The sequence below is a fragment of the Xiphophorus hellerii genome, chromosome 21 (assembly GCF_003331165.1).
Source record: "Xiphophorus hellerii strain 12219 chromosome 21, Xiphophorus_hellerii-4.1, whole genome shotgun sequence".
Taxonomy (NCBI): Eukaryota; Metazoa; Chordata; class Actinopteri; order Cyprinodontiformes; family Poeciliidae; genus Xiphophorus; species Xiphophorus hellerii.
In genome coordinates this window covers 24,999,223-25,020,262 of record NC_045692.1, presented here as the reverse complement: position 1 = coordinate 25,020,262, position 21,040 = coordinate 24,999,223, and the positions used below count along the sequence as shown (strand labels likewise).

At 37.9% G+C, this 21,040-nt stretch overlaps 2 protein-coding genes across 3 annotated transcripts in view; one reads left to right on the top strand and one right to left on the bottom strand.

The window, feature by feature from the left end:
- Positions 1–12,770, bottom strand: part of LOC116712071 (LIM zinc-binding domain-containing Nebulette) — a 52,562-nt gene extending 39,792 nt beyond the window's left edge. The window contains exons 1-2 of one of the 2 annotated variants that reach the window (XM_032551821.1): positions 12,460–12,770; positions 9,933–10,027 (exon numbers count right to left, since the gene is read on the bottom strand). In XM_032551821.1, the coding sequence (XP_032407712.1) occupies positions 9,933–10,027; positions 12,460–12,528 (164 nt within the window). In that variant the 5' untranslated portion in view covers positions 12,529–12,770. The remainder of the gene's footprint in view (positions 1–9,932; positions 10,028–12,459) is intronic. The other variant, XM_032551822.1, reaches the window with a different exon arrangement.
- Positions 1–21,040, top strand: part of LOC116712074 (NACHT, LRR and PYD domains-containing protein 3-like) — a 1,065,068-nt gene that overhangs the window by 829,361 nt on the left and 214,667 nt on the right. The window lies entirely within an intron of this gene.

The following is a 21,040-nucleotide window of genomic DNA, read 5'->3' as shown; positions in this document are numbered from 1 at the left end:
TCAGAGCCGTTTCCATGGTTGCAACAGAAGAAGAGAGAAATTCACCAAGACATGTGGAAGCGTCACTGGAAAGGTCAAAGGTCATTTTGTTATAATCTATAGGTGTTTGGATTTTTTTGTTTCATTTGATTTTTATTAATCAGAACTGAGAATATTGGAACATCAATAGAAAGAGTAAAAATAAATAAATAGATAAATAAAGTTAAATATTTGCTGCATTTGGGGAAAAAACAGATTTTGGTCGAATTTTTTCTGATCTGAATGTCGCCTTAAACTGGAAGCAGCTTTAGGAGCTGCACTGGTGATGATGGTCAGACTGGGAGCTGTGGGTTTTATCCTGAGGCGGCGTTCGCTCCATGTGAGCCGCTGAGTCATCATCATCATCATCACCATCATCGTCACCGTCGGTCCTGCTCTCCTCCCACTCATCGCAGCTTCAGGTCTTTTATTCTCATGTTTCCATTTAAACTGAAAGTTGTTTTATTTAAATGTTTCTTTGTTCGGTTCTGTTGGACTAAATCTCTTTTCATCCTTCCTCCACATTTCCAGGCTCTTCAGGCTGAGAGGCTGGAATCCATCTGAACCAGAAACTCTCCCTCTGCTGCATCAATAATAATAATAACCTCCTACATTAACGCATTAATCATAACATCAGAGCCGCCCAGAACCAAGCAGGTCCATGTTTAAGGTTCTGTTTGGTACATAAAGAAAGACAGAAACGAACCCAATCAGAGGTCAAAAAGTTAGAAAGGAAAAATTTAGATTTATATGAAAAAAAATATAATTTCTGTCACTAATTCAACAAATGTTTCATATTTCCCTTTAAACAGAGAAACAGAAATTTTTGTTATTTTTGTTTTATTAACAACTAAACATGAGAGACAGAATAAAAAAATATAAATAATCCAAACAATAATAATTTACTTTTAAATGATTAATAGCCGCTTTATTACATGAATCTAGAGTAACTGTTAAAGTTTCAGCTTCAGAAACACTGGACCAGTTAACAGCCTGACTCTGTTAACTGGTTTCACTGGTAAAATCAGCAGCAGCTTGTTCAGATTTCTGGGTGGCAAAGAGGAGAAAATGATTTTATCTCATTTACTGAAGAGTTTGAAATATTAATCTGCTGTTTCTGTGTTTCTGTCTCAACACAATAAAAACAGAATCCAGGAAAAACTCTGGAAAAAAACCCACAAACTGCATCCTTTAGGTTTCACTTCGCCTGCTCCCGTTGCCATGACAACCGCGGACGCTTTGTTCATCGGATGTGAGCAGAAAACTTTAGGAAAAAGACGGCAGATGTTTTTATTCTGTGAGATAAAAAATGGTGTAAAAATAAAAAAAGTTCATAGATTTAAATTTGATGACAAGAAAACAGATTTAACATTCTTGGTACGTTTAGAGTAAATCTTTGTGGGAATTCAATGCTAATATTGTGGCAATAAACTAAAAACTGTTGAAAGTTTTTGGATCTTCATTTAGAAAGAACAGACAAAGTTACTGAAACGAAACATTCTGGCCCCGAGCCGCAGGTTGTGAACCCCTGGTTCCTAATAAATCACTGAACCAAACAATAACTCTTGATTTTCCTTCTGCGAGTCAAACAAACTGGAGGGATTATTTTTTGTTGCTCTGATTAATTTCAAACGGCGTCAGGAAGCAGATTTATTTCTATTTCTGAAACAGCAGCAGCGTTTCTTAACCAGCTGAGCTGTCAGCGTCTTTAATGTCTTAATTCATTTATTAATCTGCAGAATAATCCTTTGCTGCAAAGCTTTCAGTCTCAGCTCCTGTGGACGAGCGCCTGCTGTGGGTCAAGAGAAAAGAGAAACTTTAATTAGGCCGCGGCCCTCATGATGCCGGCAGGCGGCGAAGTGAAGGTGATTACAGGAAGGAAGTTTGTCCTGCAGAGCAGAGATAAAGTTTCAGAAAAACTGAAACCAGAGGAAACGGTTTCCTTTACGGCTCCTTCATCTACGAAACGAGCTAATTATACCCACACACACACACACACACGCGCACACACAAACACACACCCACCCACACACCCACACACACACTCGCTGTCCTTTAGCTGGTTTCCCTCAGACACTTCCTGCCTTTCAGTCGGTTTGTCATGGATTCATATTTAGATCCTTTTTGTCTCTGATGTTGGTGACATTTTCCAAACTGCTGCAGCTTCCAGACTGACGCAGTCAGAGGTCCAAACGCAGCAGCTTGACCCAAACAATGAAAACAACCTTTTTCTGCTCCATTTACTGATTTAATGACATCATTACATCACTGTTTTTAAAGTTTAAACTTCTGCAGCTCAACAAGAGAAAACAAGATTAAAATATGAAGGTTCAGTAAAAAACATCAACACAAAATTAGAACCACGTTTGTTTCCAGTTCAGCAGGAATCAGATTTCATTTTTAACCCCAAACTGATGAGAGACATCAGGTTCTAGATACCACAGATCTAGATTATCCAGATCTAGATAAAACAGATCTAGATATCACAGATCTAGATTATCCAGATCTAGATAACACAGATCTAGATAACACAGATCTAGATAACACAGATCTAAACCTCTTCTGATGGTGCAGAATCCAGATGGAGAGAATTAAAAATCAGACAGAAGAAAAACAGCAGAGAATCAAAGATAAAAGAAGAAAAACTTCACAATAAAAAAGAGGAAACAGATTTTATTTTTAGATGTTAGAAAAAAGGGAAGAGACAAAGAAAAGTCTGAATGTGACTCAAATAAAGAAAATAGATCAGAGAAAACTGAAGCAGGGGAGCAGTGTCACAGCGGGCAGAGAGCGAGACTCATCCAGCCGTCACAGGTTCAATCCCGACCTGATGACCTTTGCCTCATGTTTTCTCATCTCACTCATTTCCTGACAATCTACTGTAAGATAAAAACAAAAAAATCCTTAAAAATAAAGAAAAATCAAACTTTCAAACTGTAAAGAGAAACTGTCAGCTTTAAATCAACCAAAATCCGACCAATCAGGACGGTTCACAGCCAGTCACAGCCAATCAGATCGCTCCTCTCTGTGTTCACTCATTCATGCAGAAAAATCTCAGCTGCCTCCAAAAGCAGCTCATCTCTCTGCTGCTCCTGATTTCTCACGCTGCTGATCGACCCGCCGCGGCACACACACACACACCCGCACACACACACATACGCCCACACACACCCCTACACGCCCACACACACCCCTACACGCCCACAAACCCCTACACACACACACACACACACACACACACGCTTACATGCACCCCTACACCCCATCTGAGTCAGTGTAGAGAGGATTACATAACTCTTGGTCCTTCACATGGTTCCAGTTTCTCTCAGGCTGATTTATTCCTCTTTGATCATCTGCTTCCACATTTTCTCTGTCTGGGATTCAGTCTGATAAGGAGCTGCTGCAGCAGCTGCTTCACCTGCTGCAGCTGCTTCACCTGCTGCAGCTCTCTGCTGTTCACAAGACGTTAAACAACCTTAAAGGGATCTGACCAGAAAAAGACACTTTAACAAAGTGAAAATGTGCAAATTAAATTAGAGGAACATTATAACTTTGATTTGTTTTTTTTTAATCAAAGTTTTCACTTCATAACTTTATGTTAGAAAAGAAGTTCAGTTTCTCTAAACTCTGATTGTACTTAATAAGAACTGAAACTGTTTTAAACCATAAATATTTTAGGACTGAAGCTCTAATAGTTATTATTTTAATTTTTAGTAAATCTTCTGTATATTTCTGTTATTTTCCTGCAGCCAAACTGTTTCCCCTCCATCACAAACAGAAACATTCAGATTTCTGGTTCTGGATCAATAAATTTATAGAAAATCTGATGATTTATTTGATTTTTAAACGTTTTTACTGTTGTAACTCTTTAACATGCTTAAATATCCAATACTTAATGAAATGTAGTTTCATTCATAATGTTGTTATTATCTGACTTCTTCTGCCTGTCATGGCCGCTCTGCTCTCTGACCCGGAGCGGTCAGTTGGACCTCTCAGGTCATCTGGTTCTGGTTCTGGTTCTGTTCCACATCCAGAACCATCTGGAACAAATTCACTGAGTTCCTTAAAATCCAGAATAATTTATGAACCAGAATAAATGGTTCAACATCTCTGATGTCTTAATGATTTGACTGACAAAATGTAATATCTGTTCTGGTTGTTGATTCTATTATGTGTTATTTTTTGTTTTTATGACATAAAACACTTTAAACTGCTGCATTAATATGTTGCACAAATAAAACGGATGTAATAAATTGCATGTGCAATCTTTAGAGATTTCCTGCAGCACAGCCAGTAATTGCAGCTGGATTTCTTTTGCACAAGCAGTTTAGCTCCTTATTTTCATGGCACTCTGACCTGAAGCTGGTCTGACCTGAAGCTGATCGGACCTGAAGCTGATCGGACCTGAAGCTGGTCTGACCTGAAGCTGATCTTGTTCGTCTCTCTGTTCCTCAGAGAAGCAGCTGAGGTTCCTCTGACGTTCTGCTCCCACCAGCAGCAGAACTGGGTCATGTGGGCCGATCCGTTACATAACCATCGGCTCTCTTCAGGCTGGATGTGTAAAAGCTGAAACTTTATTTACCTTCATGTTCAGCAGCTCTTCAGTTACATAATCAGCTTTTATTGGAGCTCATTTGCATAAAGAAGTAATTCAGTACAACAGAACCTCAGTCAGCTTCATGTTTCTGATCAGAATCTAACAATCTGCTGCTTCCTGACCAACCTGACAGATTTAGAGGAAAAAATCTGATTATTAACACGATGAGGGGAAAACAGCTGACTGACCGTCTGGTTCATGGTGACAATTATCTGGGATAATAATTCAATGCATGTCAGATTTAGAAACACTAAACTCTTCCTTAAAGCTTTTTCACTTTTGATTTTTATGATTTTTATGTTTGATTTTCACATATTAAACAAATGAACACATAGTTAGTTTAGCTCTATTATTAATATGCAGTTCAAGCCATTGATCAGAATCTTTATTCTTATTTCAGTAAAATTATCTCAGTGTCAAAAAACATTTGATTTTAATTTAAATAATTTTATTTGGTTTCTTCATTATTTAGATCAAATAAATGAAAATTTTTTTCTCTTTAAGCAACAAACATTCGTCTCCTGTTAAGTACGGTAGAGGTTCTGTGATGCTGTGGGCTTTCAGAACCTGGGAGGTAAGAAAGTACAAATATTTCAATACTTAAGTACTTTTCCAAGTATCTGTATTTCACTTTAGGACTTATTTTGAGTGTATTTTTTACTTTTACTGGCTACATTTGAAAACAAATATCTGGACTTTTTACTCCTGTTCCTTCTATAAATATCTATAAATCATATAAATATCTATGATGCCGTGACAAAAAGGTTGAGGGAAACTATCTGCTGCTGCAAAACAGTTTATGAAATATAAAAACATCACCAGCAGAGTGAATTAGAGTTAATTTCAGTCTGTAACTAAATAACCACATTTTAATCACTAAGCAACGTGAAGAAATCAAAAACCCTTTTTGTTGCTGAGTAATTGAATAATTAGATGAATAAATAGATAAATAAGTAACTGAATAATTAGCCATATGAGCTCAACAAAAGACATAATTATAGTTTTTAATCTGATCTTCAGGTTCTTCAGCCTTCAGATTAAAAGGTTATTATATTCATACGTCCTGATCGTTCATGAGCTTCTTTAGAAATGTGACTGTGGACGCTAACATTAGCATTAGCATTAGCTGCTACATGTTTAGCACTGAGATGACTCCTTTTAGCACAATAGTCGTGTTTTCCAGCATCTTTAGAAATTAAAACCGAAAACAGAGGCTTCATCTTCCGTCGCTGCTGTTAGCTCATGTCGTTTGTGCATCGGATTTATCGGAGTACCAGAAACATGCAAATACAACGGTTCCGGTCCTGGCCTTCTGTATGCAAAAAAATAAAAATAATGTTGATTAACTGCACAAAAATGTTTTGAATGTGTGCAATGAATGAATAAAGTTAAAGTGTTTGAGTCCTGAACCTTTCGCTCTTACAGAGACTCACATTGACCTGGAGGGACTGGAGGTTTGCATCATTAAGGTTTCTGTGTGGACAGACGTCTGGTCCTGCAGAGCTCCTCCAGGGCCACAGGGGGCGCCGTTCCCAGCAGATTAAACTTCAGCCCAGGACGTCCCTGAGCTTTTCCTGGTTGGATCGTTTTACTGTTAAACTGGTGAAGTCGTGTGTTAAAGTGTCTAAAGCTCTCATGTGCTTTTTAATCCCTCACATTATCTGCCCCCCCCCAGACAGACGGGCTTTAAGGAGCACGAGACCACCAGCATCAAACCTCCCACAGTCTCACTCTCCTCTGATTGGCTAACAATGAGATCCAAAACCTTCCAGAACCCGAGTCTTGCTGCCAAAGAATATAATCTTTTAAAGAATTATTTATCTCTATCAGTAAAATTTACCCAAATTTAACCGAACACAGCGAGGCTCTGGGTCAGAAGAAGTGGAGATAACAGGATGCTGCTGCTAGGCGTTCTGCCTGTAGGGGGCGATGTGCTGCTGAAACGTACAGTACAAGCACTGGTACTTATTAAGAGAAGAATCTTATCAGAATATTTAAAAACGTGAAATAAAAGTCATGTTTGGTCCATCAGGAGTTTCTGTTCTGCTCTTTAGATTCACTTAGGAAACTTTCAGCACAATTTTTAAATAGTTAGTTTGGAAATATTAAAGTTTTTACCTTCATTGTGAAACAACCGCAAAGGGGAAAACTTCCTGGAGTAATGTTCCCATGGCAACAAGAGAGAGGAGTTATTTCACAGGAAGTGATGAAATGGGCTAATTAAACTACTAACTAGAGCCTCAGTGATGGATCCTCAGAGGCAGAATCACTAGACGACATCATAAAAAGTACCAACGAAGAAGAAAGAGCTCCCAGAGCAGCAACCAGAACCTGACCAGTCAGAACCACTGGGAGGCACAGAGGAGGATCTGTGATGCTGTGGTTGATTCTGGTGGGGAAACGAAACGGGTTTGTTCAAGGAAATCTTTTTTTTCTCAACATTTTTGTGAAGTTCATCACTTTATTAATTATTGATTAAACTGAAACATTACAGGTTTTATATTTAATATTTAGAGAAAAAAGGTTAAATATCAAAATGTTTTAGATTTAAAATTGATTTTTTTCTGCCCTCATAATAAATTAAAGCAGATTTCTTTCCCCAAACTTGCCAATTAAAGTGAGACCAAACAACACTTAGTTCTGTTCGTGTGTTCTGACCCGTTTCAGCAGCTTTTACCAAACTGTTGCTGCTGCAGCCACAGATCAACAAAGAGCCAAGAAAAGCTGAGCCCAATCCGTCCTCAGGCTCTAAAATCAGGCAGCGCCGCGGCTCCACACACGCTTTAATTACAGGACGCCGTTTCTCCTTCAGCACCGAGCTGCAAAAACAAAACCAGCAGAGGGGCGGGAAACCGCTGCAGGAATGCTGGGAAAACAATCCAACACAACAAACTAGCAACCAGCTAACTGCTGCTGCAGGAAGTCACAGGCTGCTAACTGACCCAGCTGCCTGGTCAGAAACATTTCAACAGTTTCAATCAGGATTTGGTGGAATCTGGATTCATTATAAATCATTTTTAATTGGTTATTATCTGTTGATATGTTTTCATTAACAAAACAAAACTCAAAGAAAACATTAAACTCAGCATCAGATTTTAGTGTGAGCTAACTGGCTAATGCGCTCATAGCTGAGCTAATTTCTTTGTTCAGAAATTTAGCATTTTCTTTAACTATGAAACAGAATTAGTTCCCCTGAAATTAATTTCTCCAGATAAATTCTGAATTTATTCTGAATTTAAGCTGTTTAATAAACTTTTAGTTGGATAAAATTTGACATTTGGGTGGAAGTTTTGATTAGTGACTTAAATATTCCTGAAGTAGTTAGATGTTCATATTCATGCTCTTATTTTGAAGGGTTGAAGTCTGTTTACACACAGATGTGGGAAAATATTTACCTTTTTCCCATAAACAATGTTCTGCTGAGGGATTTTTTACACGTTAAAATGATTTTAAAACCATGAAATCATTTCACAGGATCAGTTCATGTTGACATCATGAACATTTAATGTTAAACTTTATAGAAATTAATTTAATTTCAGCTCAAGACATTTGTTACATTGTCTGACAGGAGGGAGTTTAATGCATCTGAAATGGATTCAGTTTTTATTTTAGCTTAATGCTGTCAGACAGGAGCAGCAGTTTGTCAAACTGAAGGCCTGCAGGCCAGATCCGGTACGCCGTGACGGTTTATATGGACAGCTGTGTCTGAATATAATCTGAGTCAAATCAAAGCAGCTTTTATTTATATGCTGCCAAATTTTATCAATGTGAAAAGATGTTCAATATTTAATTTAACAAAATATTAATCGAACGCAGAGACAGATGTTTATTCATATTTTATTATAGAGACACTTATTAATATTTTAACCGTTTATTAATGCATTCTGCTCTTTGAGGTCATTCATGATTTTGAAACGGCTCAAAATGAAAAAGTTTTAAATCCTGGTTTAATAAAACGTAGAAATCTGCAGTGAGATCCGAGTATGAAATCAATATTTCATCTCATGATCTGTTATCAGATCTGTAGTTTAAATAAGTTTTAATCTTTTCAGCTCAGGTTGAACCGTAAATGTTTCATTATGACTGTTTGTTTGTGTCCAACCAGAAGAAAAGTCAGAACTGAGTTTTCAGTAAACTGGGGGGTAAAAATGTGGCCTGAGGGCCGTTTACGGCCCTTACAATAACTTTATGTGGCCCTCAGACTTTAGATCAATAACAGTAAAACTTCCAGCAGATAGAATAAAAACAGATGAACATTTTTTATGTTTTTGATTAAGATGAGATTTTTTTAGACTTAAACAGAAATGTTTAGAAAAACACAAAATATTTTCCTTGGATTTTAATATCATATTTAGTAAACTCGAGAACATCGATTACCTTGTAACTCAAACACTTTGGTAAAAAAAACTCACTGAACTTAAAACAGCAAAGAATTTAAAACAGGATTCTTTTCTTTGTTGCTGGAAAAATACAAATAAAAACTCCAGACCCAAAAAATTATGAAACTGTACAACTTAATATTTTTTAGGCAAACATCCAAAATCCTTAAAATGTTTCTTTAATTTCAGCTGGTTTCTTAAAACAATGTTTAGTTTACAGCTGAGTTTGTAAAAAGCAAATATTCATTATTAAACGACAGTTTTGTCTCAGAGCCATAAGTTTGGACAGCAGTTATCTGAACTAAACGCTGTTTTAGTTCATTTGCTGAAGGAAAACGTGAAACAAAGATTCTGTGTTCAACCAGCTTTTTAACCCAGAGGGGTCAGAGGTCATGGTTCCTCTCAGCCATTAAAACCACTGTTTGAGATGTGATGTCAGCCTTGAACAAAGTCGGCTCTTGTTTCCATGTTTGGACTGAAATGATGTTTCCAGATTAGAGCAGAAGAATAAAACCGCTTCATGACCTCCTGATGTTCAGGAACCAGAAAAACCTGGAAAAACCTGGAAACTTTAAAAACTCCAGCAGAGCCGCTTTCTACAACCAACACAGATACCAGATCACCATGACAACCAGCTCACCGTTACAAGCTAACAGGTCAGAACCACAGGCCCCACCCCCAGAACACCAGCTGTAATTCATCCAATCATCCGTCAAACGCCGCTGGAAGCTCCGCCCCCTTTCAGCTTCATCGTCTCTCCATGTTTTCATGGTCCAATAAGCAGCAGAACCACTGAAACCAGCACTGCTAGAAAAACCTACAGGACTCAGATTGTAAGAGCGGCTCAGCCAGCGGTGGGCGGAGCTTAGCAGTCAGGACGCATCATCATCAGCAGCAGCAGCCATGATGGATCCATCAGAGAAGGCGGCTCTACTCACGCGTTGCAGTACGGCTTCTTATCGTAGCCTTTGTAGTTCTTCATGTTCAGGGTCATCTTGCAGACTTCACAGTGGAAACATCCTTTATGCCAGTTCTGATGGAAAAACACAAACAGTCACATTATGTCTGGTTCTTATCAGCTCTGATCTAAAATCCTCCTGAACCAAAACCAGGCGAGTTCAAAGGTCAGATCCAGTCTTTCTGAGTCACATAGACTTTCTGCTGATAACTTAAAGTCCTGCTGATCAACATTTCTCAGGTTTTCTGAAGGTCAGACATGATTTGTTCACATTTATTCAGTTCAATGGATGAAAAATATCAAATTGATCTCAGTGTGACAGAAAACTGGATCTCTGGGTCTTTAGTAACATTTTCACCTTGTCTCAGTAGAAACAGGAAAATCTGGATTCTTGCTGTTTTCTTCTCCACTTTTCTGGAACAAACAAGATCCTGAAATGTTTCAAAGTGTCGATATTCAAACATCCTGGAGCTCCGCTGGCGTCCTTCAGCTGGAAGCTGCAGCTCCGAGTCGCCAGACAGCAACCAAACCGTCTCCATGACAACCGGTCATTAATCTGCATCTACAGGAGGCTAACAGCTGCTAGCTTCTGTGATTTCTGGTGTTTTTAAAGTGTAAATGTAGTTTCTGCAAACAGGAGTTCCTGATATAAACAGATTTACTCAGACTGGAGCAGCAGCGGCTGCTCAGTCAGCTCTCAGCTCAGATCTTCCTCCATCTGCTCCGGATCAGGATTATTCAAATCCTTAGAAAGTGACTCAATTCTGTGTTGGAGATGTTAACACAGAGCTTTGACTGGTGGATTCATCCTCAGCTGACAGAGACAGAAACAAAAATGCCCAAAGTGATGAGAAAGTGAAGAAATGCTTTCATCAGATTATTTATTGAGTTTCTCTTCTGGATGTTTTCTCTCCAAGCAGCCAAAGTTTCTGGAAGCTGTTAACGTCTCTCGGTCCAAACGTCTCCAGACTCCTGAAGTTCTCCTCCAGGTTCTTCTCTTGGCTGCTCACTTTAAACCCTCACTGCTCCTGTTTCATGCTCCAAGCTCTGCTCTGCAAATCATCCTGCTGATCAAATCATGTTCAAAAGCAACAAGAATCTCCCAAAGCGGGTCAGAACCTCCAGACATCAGCCGACACCAGAACTCTCCAGGTTGGACTTGGACATGTCTCTGGTTCTTCCAGTCATCAGTCGTCTCACTTCTCAGTGATTCAGCCAGACGTCTGACACTCTGATGGGATTCATCTGCTTCTCCTGGACCGGTCCTACAGCCAGACGGGCCTGCAGAACGTTCTGGGTCTGTCAGTGGAACCTCCAGAGGAAAAGGTCCAGAAGGTTCTGATACCAGGAGACCTTGTTGGTTTCTCTGTGGTCCACTCTTCTTCTGGTGTCGGCTTCAGGAGAGTTTTAAGAAACAAAATAACAAGTGATAAAAAATCAGCCCCCAGTGGACATTAATGGAACTGCAGCACCAACACATTTCTCCTCCCACATAAATCACTTCAGCTGGAAATCAGTCAGAGTGCCGAGCATTTTAATAAACGGACAGATGAATTGTTTTCTGTTGGGGTTTGAAATGAGACGAAGCCTGAAGATTTTCTGACAGAAGAATCTCCATTCCTTCCTCAGCTGTTTCTCTGCTGCCTCCTCTTTAAATCTCTGCCTCTAACAATCAATCATCTCAGAAAACTGGAGATTCATCTCCTCATTTCAGACACGCCTGGCTCCAAAACGCTCTGCCCAGTGAATCCATGCTGAACCACTTCAGACTGGTTTGTTGTGCTGGTCCCAGTAGGAACCATGAGATGTTTGTTGGTGGGAGGAATTGTTCGGAGCGGCGCCTACATGCTGCTGTGTCATCTGACGCCTCAGAACAGACAGAGAACACATGAAGCTGCTGAAGATCAATTAATAATTTAACATCGTTATGCAAGAAGAAAAGTGTTACACTGTAAAAACTCATTCAGAGTCTGTGATGTTTGGTAGAGTTTCTGCAGATTTAATAATAAATCAACAGATTTAGTTACAAATTAATATTATTGCTCTTCATCACATATAAAAACTTTAATGATTTATATGAAATATAAAGTGATAAATGTGAACATTATTGTATCTTTTTCAAAATGGATAAATAATAGATGTTTATTTTGGGAATACTTTAAAAACCTGAGAGGAATAAACAGAAATATTTTAATTTGAAAAACAAAAATGCCAAATTTTCACATCTTACATCCACAAATACCAAGTTTTACAGTTTATTGCTGCTTTTTCCATATATTCATTTCAATGTTATTAATTTCGTTTAATAAATTTGCTTTCAAACTCGAACATTTTCTTTAAATCTAAATGTATCAATCTATCTTATTATTGGTTGAAATTCTCCCTTCACATTTATGGTGAACTAAAATGATGAACTAAAATAAACTTTTAATGCTTTATAATCTAATTTACTGTTTCTAACAGGTTGTATGAAACCATTGTGATCCTCCAGAGTCTCCAGCTCCCACCTTGTCCAGGCAGCTGACTTTCTCCGTGGGATAGACGATCTTCCCGCAGCGGGCGCACGGCGGGTTCATCCTCCGGACCTCCTCTGGACTCTCCGGCCGATAAAAGTCCGTTTGTTCCGCAGAGACGGAAAGAGGAAAAGCGGCTCCAGCTGGAGTTGAAGCGTTTTTAAAGAAACAGCCGCTGAGAGAGAAGAGAGAGGAAGTGTGGCTGTTTCTCTGAGCGGAGCTCCGAGGCTGGATGCTGCTCACACTGAGCTCAGGAGTCAAGCTGGAGACAACCGAGACAACGGAAGGAAGCCGGGCCCTGACCTTTCAAAATAAGAGCGGAATTAAAGCCATTAAATGGAAGGAGGAAAAAACAAATTTACCAATGAATGAGTTGAATTAATATGTTTATTGTAAAAACAAATGATGTATCAAACCACAACTAAAAATATTGGTATTGATTTACAATTAATCAATTTCCTTGTTTTTTCCCAGTTAGACTTTTTGTTTTACTAATGACCAAGTTATGGATTTATAAAAAGCAAGACTTCAATTAAAGACTTTTAGTTAATGGTAGGTATTAAAGTAAGTAATCAGCTCAATTAAAAACAAAAAATGATCCAATAATAAAATGTAACAAACTGTTGTGACATTTCCTCTTCATAATAAATCAACCTGTTTTCTTCCTCTGTTCTGATTCTTTCTCTTTTTCTCTCAGCTGAATCACATGAACTTTGTGTTAATATTATATTATAAGTGAAGCTACGTTTGCAGCACAACAGTAACATGTCATTTAGTTAGTAACTTAAACTAACCTGGTTTCTGTTTCACAAAGTAGGATTATGAAATCCAGGATCAGAAATCAGAGCAGGTTTGAAAAGCTCCATCAGTTCATCCTGGCTTTATCCGTTTCACAAAGACCAGGAAGTGCTGCTGTGTCTATACAGGTTTACATAATTCAGGTGAATGTGCATAAACAGATTTCTTCAGCAGATCAATGAGATCAACCACAGAATCACTGATGCTACTGTAGATAAATTGAGTTTATTTCACTCTAAACAAACATCTGTTGATGGAGGTTTATGAGGATTTGAATTTTTATCATACACAATAAAAAAACGATAAAACGATAGCGGCTCGATTAAATGTGTAATTACCCAAACATACATTTCTAAATCATTAATAATAAAAAAAAACCCATAATTATTATTGTCCTTTGTCCAAATAAACAACTTTAAACTTATAAACAGTGGAAGTTAATATACTAGTGAACCTGACAGCAGATTAATTCATGTTACTATTTTCTGATCCACAACTTTTTATGTAAACATAACAAACATGAACATCAGATCAAGAATTAATATAACATTTGTAGTGTCTGGGAAGTATGTGGACAAAATGTTAACAACATGCACATTATTTATACTAATATCTTAGAAGATCCTTAATTAGTTTCAATTACAGTTAACTTCCTGTTTGAGTTCTGATGCTTTTGTTTTGAAGGGACAATTTATCATTTAACTGTCAGCATAAAAGCAGCTTAATGACAATCAAAAGACAGAAGATAAATTATAAAGGAGCTTAAAAATGTATCTTATTTGCAGCCACCAGGGAAGAAACAAAATGTATATTAATAATGTAAATAAGTATTTGTTCTAAATATTGTATTTGAAGTTAATTTACATTGTACATGTTATTTTCAGTTATATTAAAATTCATCAGTAAAGTATGTTATAACTAATCGACTTGATTAAAATACCCGAGTTTCTTTAATACCCTAAAAACTGCAATGGTCTATTAAAGGCCTTTATGTCAAACTGAATTCAAATGAAGCAAACATGCAGCCTGGAAACGGCTGAACTGAAATATGTTTCATATTTCTGCTTCCAGGATGAAAATGAACCAGAGAAAAATTAAAAACTTTAAAAACTGAATCAAGTTCAGATCAAAACTCCATGAAGCCTCTAAATGGAGATGAGTTACAATTTCATCTTCATCGATCCAAAGAGAAAAACAATATCAGATACAAAATGACAGACAGGAGGAAATAAACAGGATGGAAATCATTCAGGTCAAAGGTCATCATGATCCAGTCAGAGTCTCTTTAGACTCAAACTGCTGCAGCTTCAACCTCTGAGGATCATCAGGAAACAGAGAAGATTCTCTTCATCACAAAGAACATCAGATCCTGCAGAGAGAAGAAAGATGCAGAGATCAGATCAGTGAGTTTCCAGCTTCTCTCCAGCAGCAGTCAGTGACGCAGCACATCCAGTAGAAAGAGCAGCAGGGCCTTCAGTCCTGTTCAGAGCAGCTTCCTTTCAGCTCTCATCTTAACGTGTTGCAGTGAACACACTGAGCTCCAAGCTCACACACCTACACACACTTTCAGCATCCAGTCTGCTTCCTCTGCAGGTTCCACTCAAGTCCACAGTGGAAACAAACTGCTGAGATTCCTGAAGGCTTCACTGCTGCTGCAACACTGGAGGATGGATTTGCTGCTGCTGCATTTAGACACAAACTGCTGCTGATCAACATCTCATCTGCTGCTGGAACATCAGCTGACTGACCAACATGGAGGCTGTCCCTGAACACATCTGGATGAGACTGAGGACAGGAGGACACATGTCCAGATGTGAGGAGTGGACTTTTACTTTACTTTAGTTTAGTTTATTTCAGACAAACCTTTCACCGACAGTGTAAACGACACAAAGTACATAATATATTTCTTTTAAAAAGAAAAAAAAAACAAAAACACATCACATCGGTGATTATAAGTCTGAAAAGGAGTATGCTGAAGTATAACTTATGTAGTCATACCCCTTTTCCAGCTGTAATTTATCACAGTATTTTCAATGTCCGATATCCTTTCTGACAAAGGAAATAATAAGTATAATAAGATTTCCTCAGCTAGATGAAAATAGTGCATACACACACATGCACATCTGTACACATGCATATATATATATTTACATATACAAACATATATACGTACATACACCCCTATATACACCCATCTGCTTATAGACAAAATACACTGTTATTTTCATACCTTTATATATTTACCCACACCTGCGCCGACATGCCACCTACTTGATGACATCATACCTAAAGTTTTGGTTCCCAACCAGGATTATCCCCCTTGTTCTTCCTTATAACTTTGAATAATAGCTGCCTTGAGACCTTTCTTAAAATGTCTCATACTTGGACTTTGCTTCAGCTCTTTAGAGAGTTTATTCCAGATCCTCACACCAACCCCCGAAATGCACAATGTTTTCATTGTTGTACGAGCCTTCAAGGTTCTGAAGTTAAGGTTTTCTCTATAGTCATATCCCCCCACTCTATCGGAAAATAATTGTTGAATCTTTTCTGGCAATATTTTATTTCTGACTTTAAACATAATCTGTGCAGTTTGAAACTCTACTAAATCAGTGAATTTCAATAAATAAGAATCTATAAATAGATTGTGGGTATGACAGTAAAAATCAACCTTATGAACTAAGCGAATGGCTCTTTTTTGTAATGTGCATAATGGTTGTAGTAACGTTCTGTAAGTGTTGCCCCAAATTTCCACACAGTAACTTAGGTAAGGTAAAATAAGTGAGCAGTACAGAATGTATAGGGCAGAGGAGTTTAAATATTTTCTAGCATTAGCAAGGACTGCAATACTTCTTACCAATTTAGATTGGACATATCTTATATGAGGTTTCCAACAGATCTTGTTTTGAATCAATACTCCCAAAAACCTAATTTCAGTCACTCTCTCCACAATCATATTATCAATTTGTATTATTACATCACTCTTCTCTTTACACTTACCGAACAGCATAAACTTTGTTTTATCTAAATTTAGTGACAATTTGTTAATATTAAACCACTCCTTCAGTTTACATAAGTCTTGATTCATTTCAGACAACATCTTTCTTAAATCTTCACCCGTGCCAAAGATGGTTGAGTCATCAGCAAATAGTACAAAGTTAAATCTCTTAGATACCTTACATATGTCATTTATATACAAAATAAACAATTTTGGCCCCAATACCGAGCCCTGAGGGACACCACAAACAATATCCAAGCATGAGGATTGGAAATTACCCAACTGCACAAATTGTTGCCTATTGCTGAGATAATTTTTCATCCAGTGCAACACTACTCCTCTTAGACCATAACACTCAAGTTTTCTGAGTAGTATATCATGATCAATTGTGTCAAATGCTTTTTTCAAATCAATAAATACCCCAACAGCATGTTTCTTTTTATCTAAAGCACTGGTCACCTCTTCCATTAAATGCAGAACTGCCATTGCTGTGGATCTTTGTGACCTGAATCCATACTGACTTTCAGTCAGTAGATGATGTTTACTAAGAAAACTTTCTAGTCTGACAACAAATGTTTTTTCCACAATTTTAGAAAATTGTGGAAGTAATGAAACAGGCCTATAATTTGTGAAATCATGTCTATTCCCCGATTTATATAGTGGGATTACTTTTGCAATTTTCATTTTTTTTGGAAATATTCCTGTTTGAAATGACAGATTACAGATATATGTTAGCGGTTTAATAATTTCCACAATCACCTTCTTAATTATTATCATGTCGATGCCGTCATAATCAGTTGACCTTTTATTTTCACATTTATTTACTATATCTATAATTTCGTTTTCCTCCACTGCTGTAATAAACATGGAATCTGGATTTCTCACTAATGCATCCTTTGATATTTCATGTTCTGTGGGCTGCGGTATTTCCTCAGCCAACTTTGGGCCCACACTCACAAAGTATTTGTTAAAGTTGTGAACTATCTCTTCCATATTATTTAAATGTTTATCTTCCTTGTTTGTGAAGTTTTGTGGATAACTGACATGTTTAATATTTTTTCTAATAACCTTGTTTAAAATATTCCACATACCTTTAATATTATTTTTATTTCTGTCCAACTGTTTACTATAGTAATCTTGTTTTGCTTTTCTTAAAACAACAGTCAGTTTGTTCTTGTATTTCTTATATTTATTTTCTGCCACAGTTGATCTATGCCTTATAAAATCTCTGTATAGCTTATTCTTTTTTTTACAGGCATTTTGCAATCCCTTTGTGATCCATGGATGATCAAAATATTTATTTTCAGAAGGAAACTCTACAATCGGACAATTTTTGTCATATAATAATTTGAAAATATTCAGACAATTATCATATGCTTCATCCACGTCATTTTCTTTTAGTACTGACTCCCAAGTTTGTTTAGATAAATCTTCTTTAAATGCATTTATAGTTTTTTCTGTCCTTAATCTTTTATTGATTGGATTATTTTTAGTCATTACTTTCTTGTGGCAGATATCACAAACAACAAAAACAGGTAAATGATCACTGATGTCATGAACTAACAATCCACTTATGGTGTTGTCTATTAAATTTGTAAATATGTTATCTATTAATGTAGCTCTATTAGCTGTGATTCTACTAGGTCTCGTAATTTGAGGGAAAAGACTCAGACTACATGTGGTATTAATAAACTCTTCAGTCAATTTGTGATTGTTGACATTTAGCAGATCAATATTAAAGTCCCCACAAATAAAATAGTTCTTTGAATTTATAGCTGTATATGTTTTCTCAAACCATTCTATGAAGAGGTTCATGTTAGAACCAGGAGCCCTATATATACAGCTAACAATTATATTTTTATTTTTTTCCATATATATTTCAACTGTTAAATATTCAAAATGATCTTTAACCACATTAGTCATGTTTTCAATTAACTTATATCTGAAATTGTTGTCCACATATACAGCTACTCCTCCACCAATCTTTCCTTCTCTATTAATATAATTAAATTCATAACCCTCTAATTCAAAATCGGCTCCCTTATTCGAAGTAAGCCAGGTTTCTGAGATAGTAATGACACTAAAAGGCTGTTTAAATTGATTTAAACAATCCTTGATGTGGTTAAAGTTCGCATATAAACTTCTACTGTTGAAATGTATTATGGAGAATTTATTGTCTGTTTTAACTGTAATATTATATTGTTGAGTCGAGTAGTAGCAACAGTTATTCCCATTATTATAGAAAAAGTTGTTTTCTGGGTCCAAGTCCTTTTCCTGGCTTTTATATTCAGTATAGTCAAAAGTGTTCAGTTCAGGGTAGTCTACTTTAGTTCGAGGTTCTAATGTTGTATCCATAGCCGATGAGGACAACATGTTGTTTAACTGAGACATGGTGATTGAGTGTCATATGCAATCATCTAAAATCCCTGATATAACATAAAACATTCAATTGTACTTATCCAGGTCAGCGATGTCTCGAACAACCAGAACCTTTGCCTCCTCTGGAGTTCCATTAAGTTTAACGAATACCTTACAGTTTGTTGTCCATGTTGCTTGAATCTTTCCTTGTTTTCTCAGAAACCGAGCCTTTCTGGCGATATCAGCATTCTTCTTGGTCAGGTGCTCATTAATAAATACGTCAGATCCTTTCAGCAATCTGCCTTGTTTTAACAGAGCAAACTTGTATTTCCTCTTTGTGAATCTCATGATAATGGCGGGTTTATCATCTTTTCCTCTTCTCGGAAGCGGGTGGCATGCTTCCACAGTGTCACAGTCCACCTCTATCCCCTTGGTCCGGAGGAAAGAAGTCACCTGTTTCTCTGTGGAGTCAAGCACTTCCATTGATGGTTCACCAACAGTACTAGTTGCAGCCACAGCGCTGGCATACGAACTGGGCTTAACTCTAAGTCCCGTGATGATCACATCATTTATCTTACTGTACTGTTCCAATTCGGCCACTCGGTTCTCCAATGCAGCGATTCGTTTATCCTTTTCCTCATTAGAAAGTCTCAACGACTTCACTTCTTTCACTAAGTCCAAAATGTTGTTTTGGTGCAGCCGTATAGCTGTCACTTCCTCCGAGAGAAAATCCAAGGATTTCTTGATATCATCCAGATCCTCTGAAGCTGGAGTCTTTCTGGGTCCCATTTTCTTTCACTTTCTTTCTTTTTTTTTATTTTTATTTATTTTTTTACTATTTATTCTCCAATGAAAATTCCTCGCCACTGCTTACGAGTTACCTTCCAGATTTCCACTGCCTACCGGCTTCCAGATTAGCTTACAGTTAGCTCCCACCGCTTACAGGCTAGCTTCGGATCACTGTTTATGAATACCTTTCATTCAGCCAAGCAGGATATAGTAGAGTTTCGACGTCTTGATAAGGAGAGTTGGCGTCTTCTCAGAAGTTGTTTTGTCGCTTCAGTCCCAGTACAGCTTCACAGCCGCTGCTAACGGGTTTGCACCAGCAGCAATTAGCGAACACCTGGTGGAACGGCGCATCTCCAGCAGAAAGAGCAGCTGCTGACTAAATGAATGATGGTTTGTGAAATCAGAGCCAGTGGTTTCCAGGCTGCAGTCAGACTGATCTCAGAACTGTGACCAACATCAACCTGATCACTTGTTTCCTTTTAACCAGCAGAACCAGAACATGTTATTATGACGTGTTGTTAGAATATTTCAGTGGGCCTTCAGTGGTTCTGGTCGGGAATTAAAATGGACTTTAACAACTAAATTAAATAGAATTAATAGAATTAAAAACTCACAAAGGGCGTATTCACACATCGCCATCGGCCTTCTGACCAACACTAGCAGGGAAGGAGGTGAAGTGTCTCACCGACCCAAACGACGAGGCGGGTCGACCCGAATCCATCTGCAAGGTTTACAGTTAATGCAGTTTCTGTTATTTGTCCTGTAAACTCAGAGTCTCCAGTTTGAACTGAAGTTAGCAACTTTAACCAACTGATAAGAAAAGTTTCCATTAGTTTCTGTGAGCCACCATGTTTATTTACATGCATTGCAGCTGGAAGGAAAGAGACATTTTTACTATACGGAGAATTTAATGCTCATTTTTCCAGATGCAACATTTCCATTAACGTTTCTGTAGAGCCGAAATATCGTTCAAATAATTAGCAGTTATTTAATATAGATATACAGCAACATGCAGGAGCATTATCTGACGGTCCCCCCACACACCCTGATCCGGGCCGCAGCGAAATGGCCAAGTTTTGACCAGCAGTAATAAAAAGGTTGGGGACCACTGTTGTAGAACACTTTGATCAGCTGAGGGTTGTTGTAAATGTATATGTACATAAAAAATTCAAAAAATTCCCTTCTCACCCACCGCGGGTGGTTCTTATCCTCTGAGCTCGGGTCCTCTACCAGAGGCCTGGGAGCTTGAGGGTGCCAAGGACTCCAGTAGCCCATTGTGTCCCCAACACCCGATGACCACAGGCACCACTGTGGTCTTCACCTTCCAGGCCCTCTCCAGTTCCTCCCTGAGGCCCTGGTATTTCTCTAGTTTCTCCTGATGTTGCAGTCGCTTGGTATTGCTACATCTACCATCTGTTGTTTGGGGATGTCGAAGTAACCATTCCTTCACCAGTCTTTGCATGTAACCTCTCTGATTCTTGAGTAGTAGCATTCCAACAGATCCACATTTTCATCTCTCGCCCATTTCTGTCTTGTTCCAGTAGCCCATTGTGTCCCCAACACCTGACGCAGACCTTGTTTGGCCGGGCGACGTCTGAGCCGGCATGTTATGCATTTTTGTGTCTCTCATGGTAT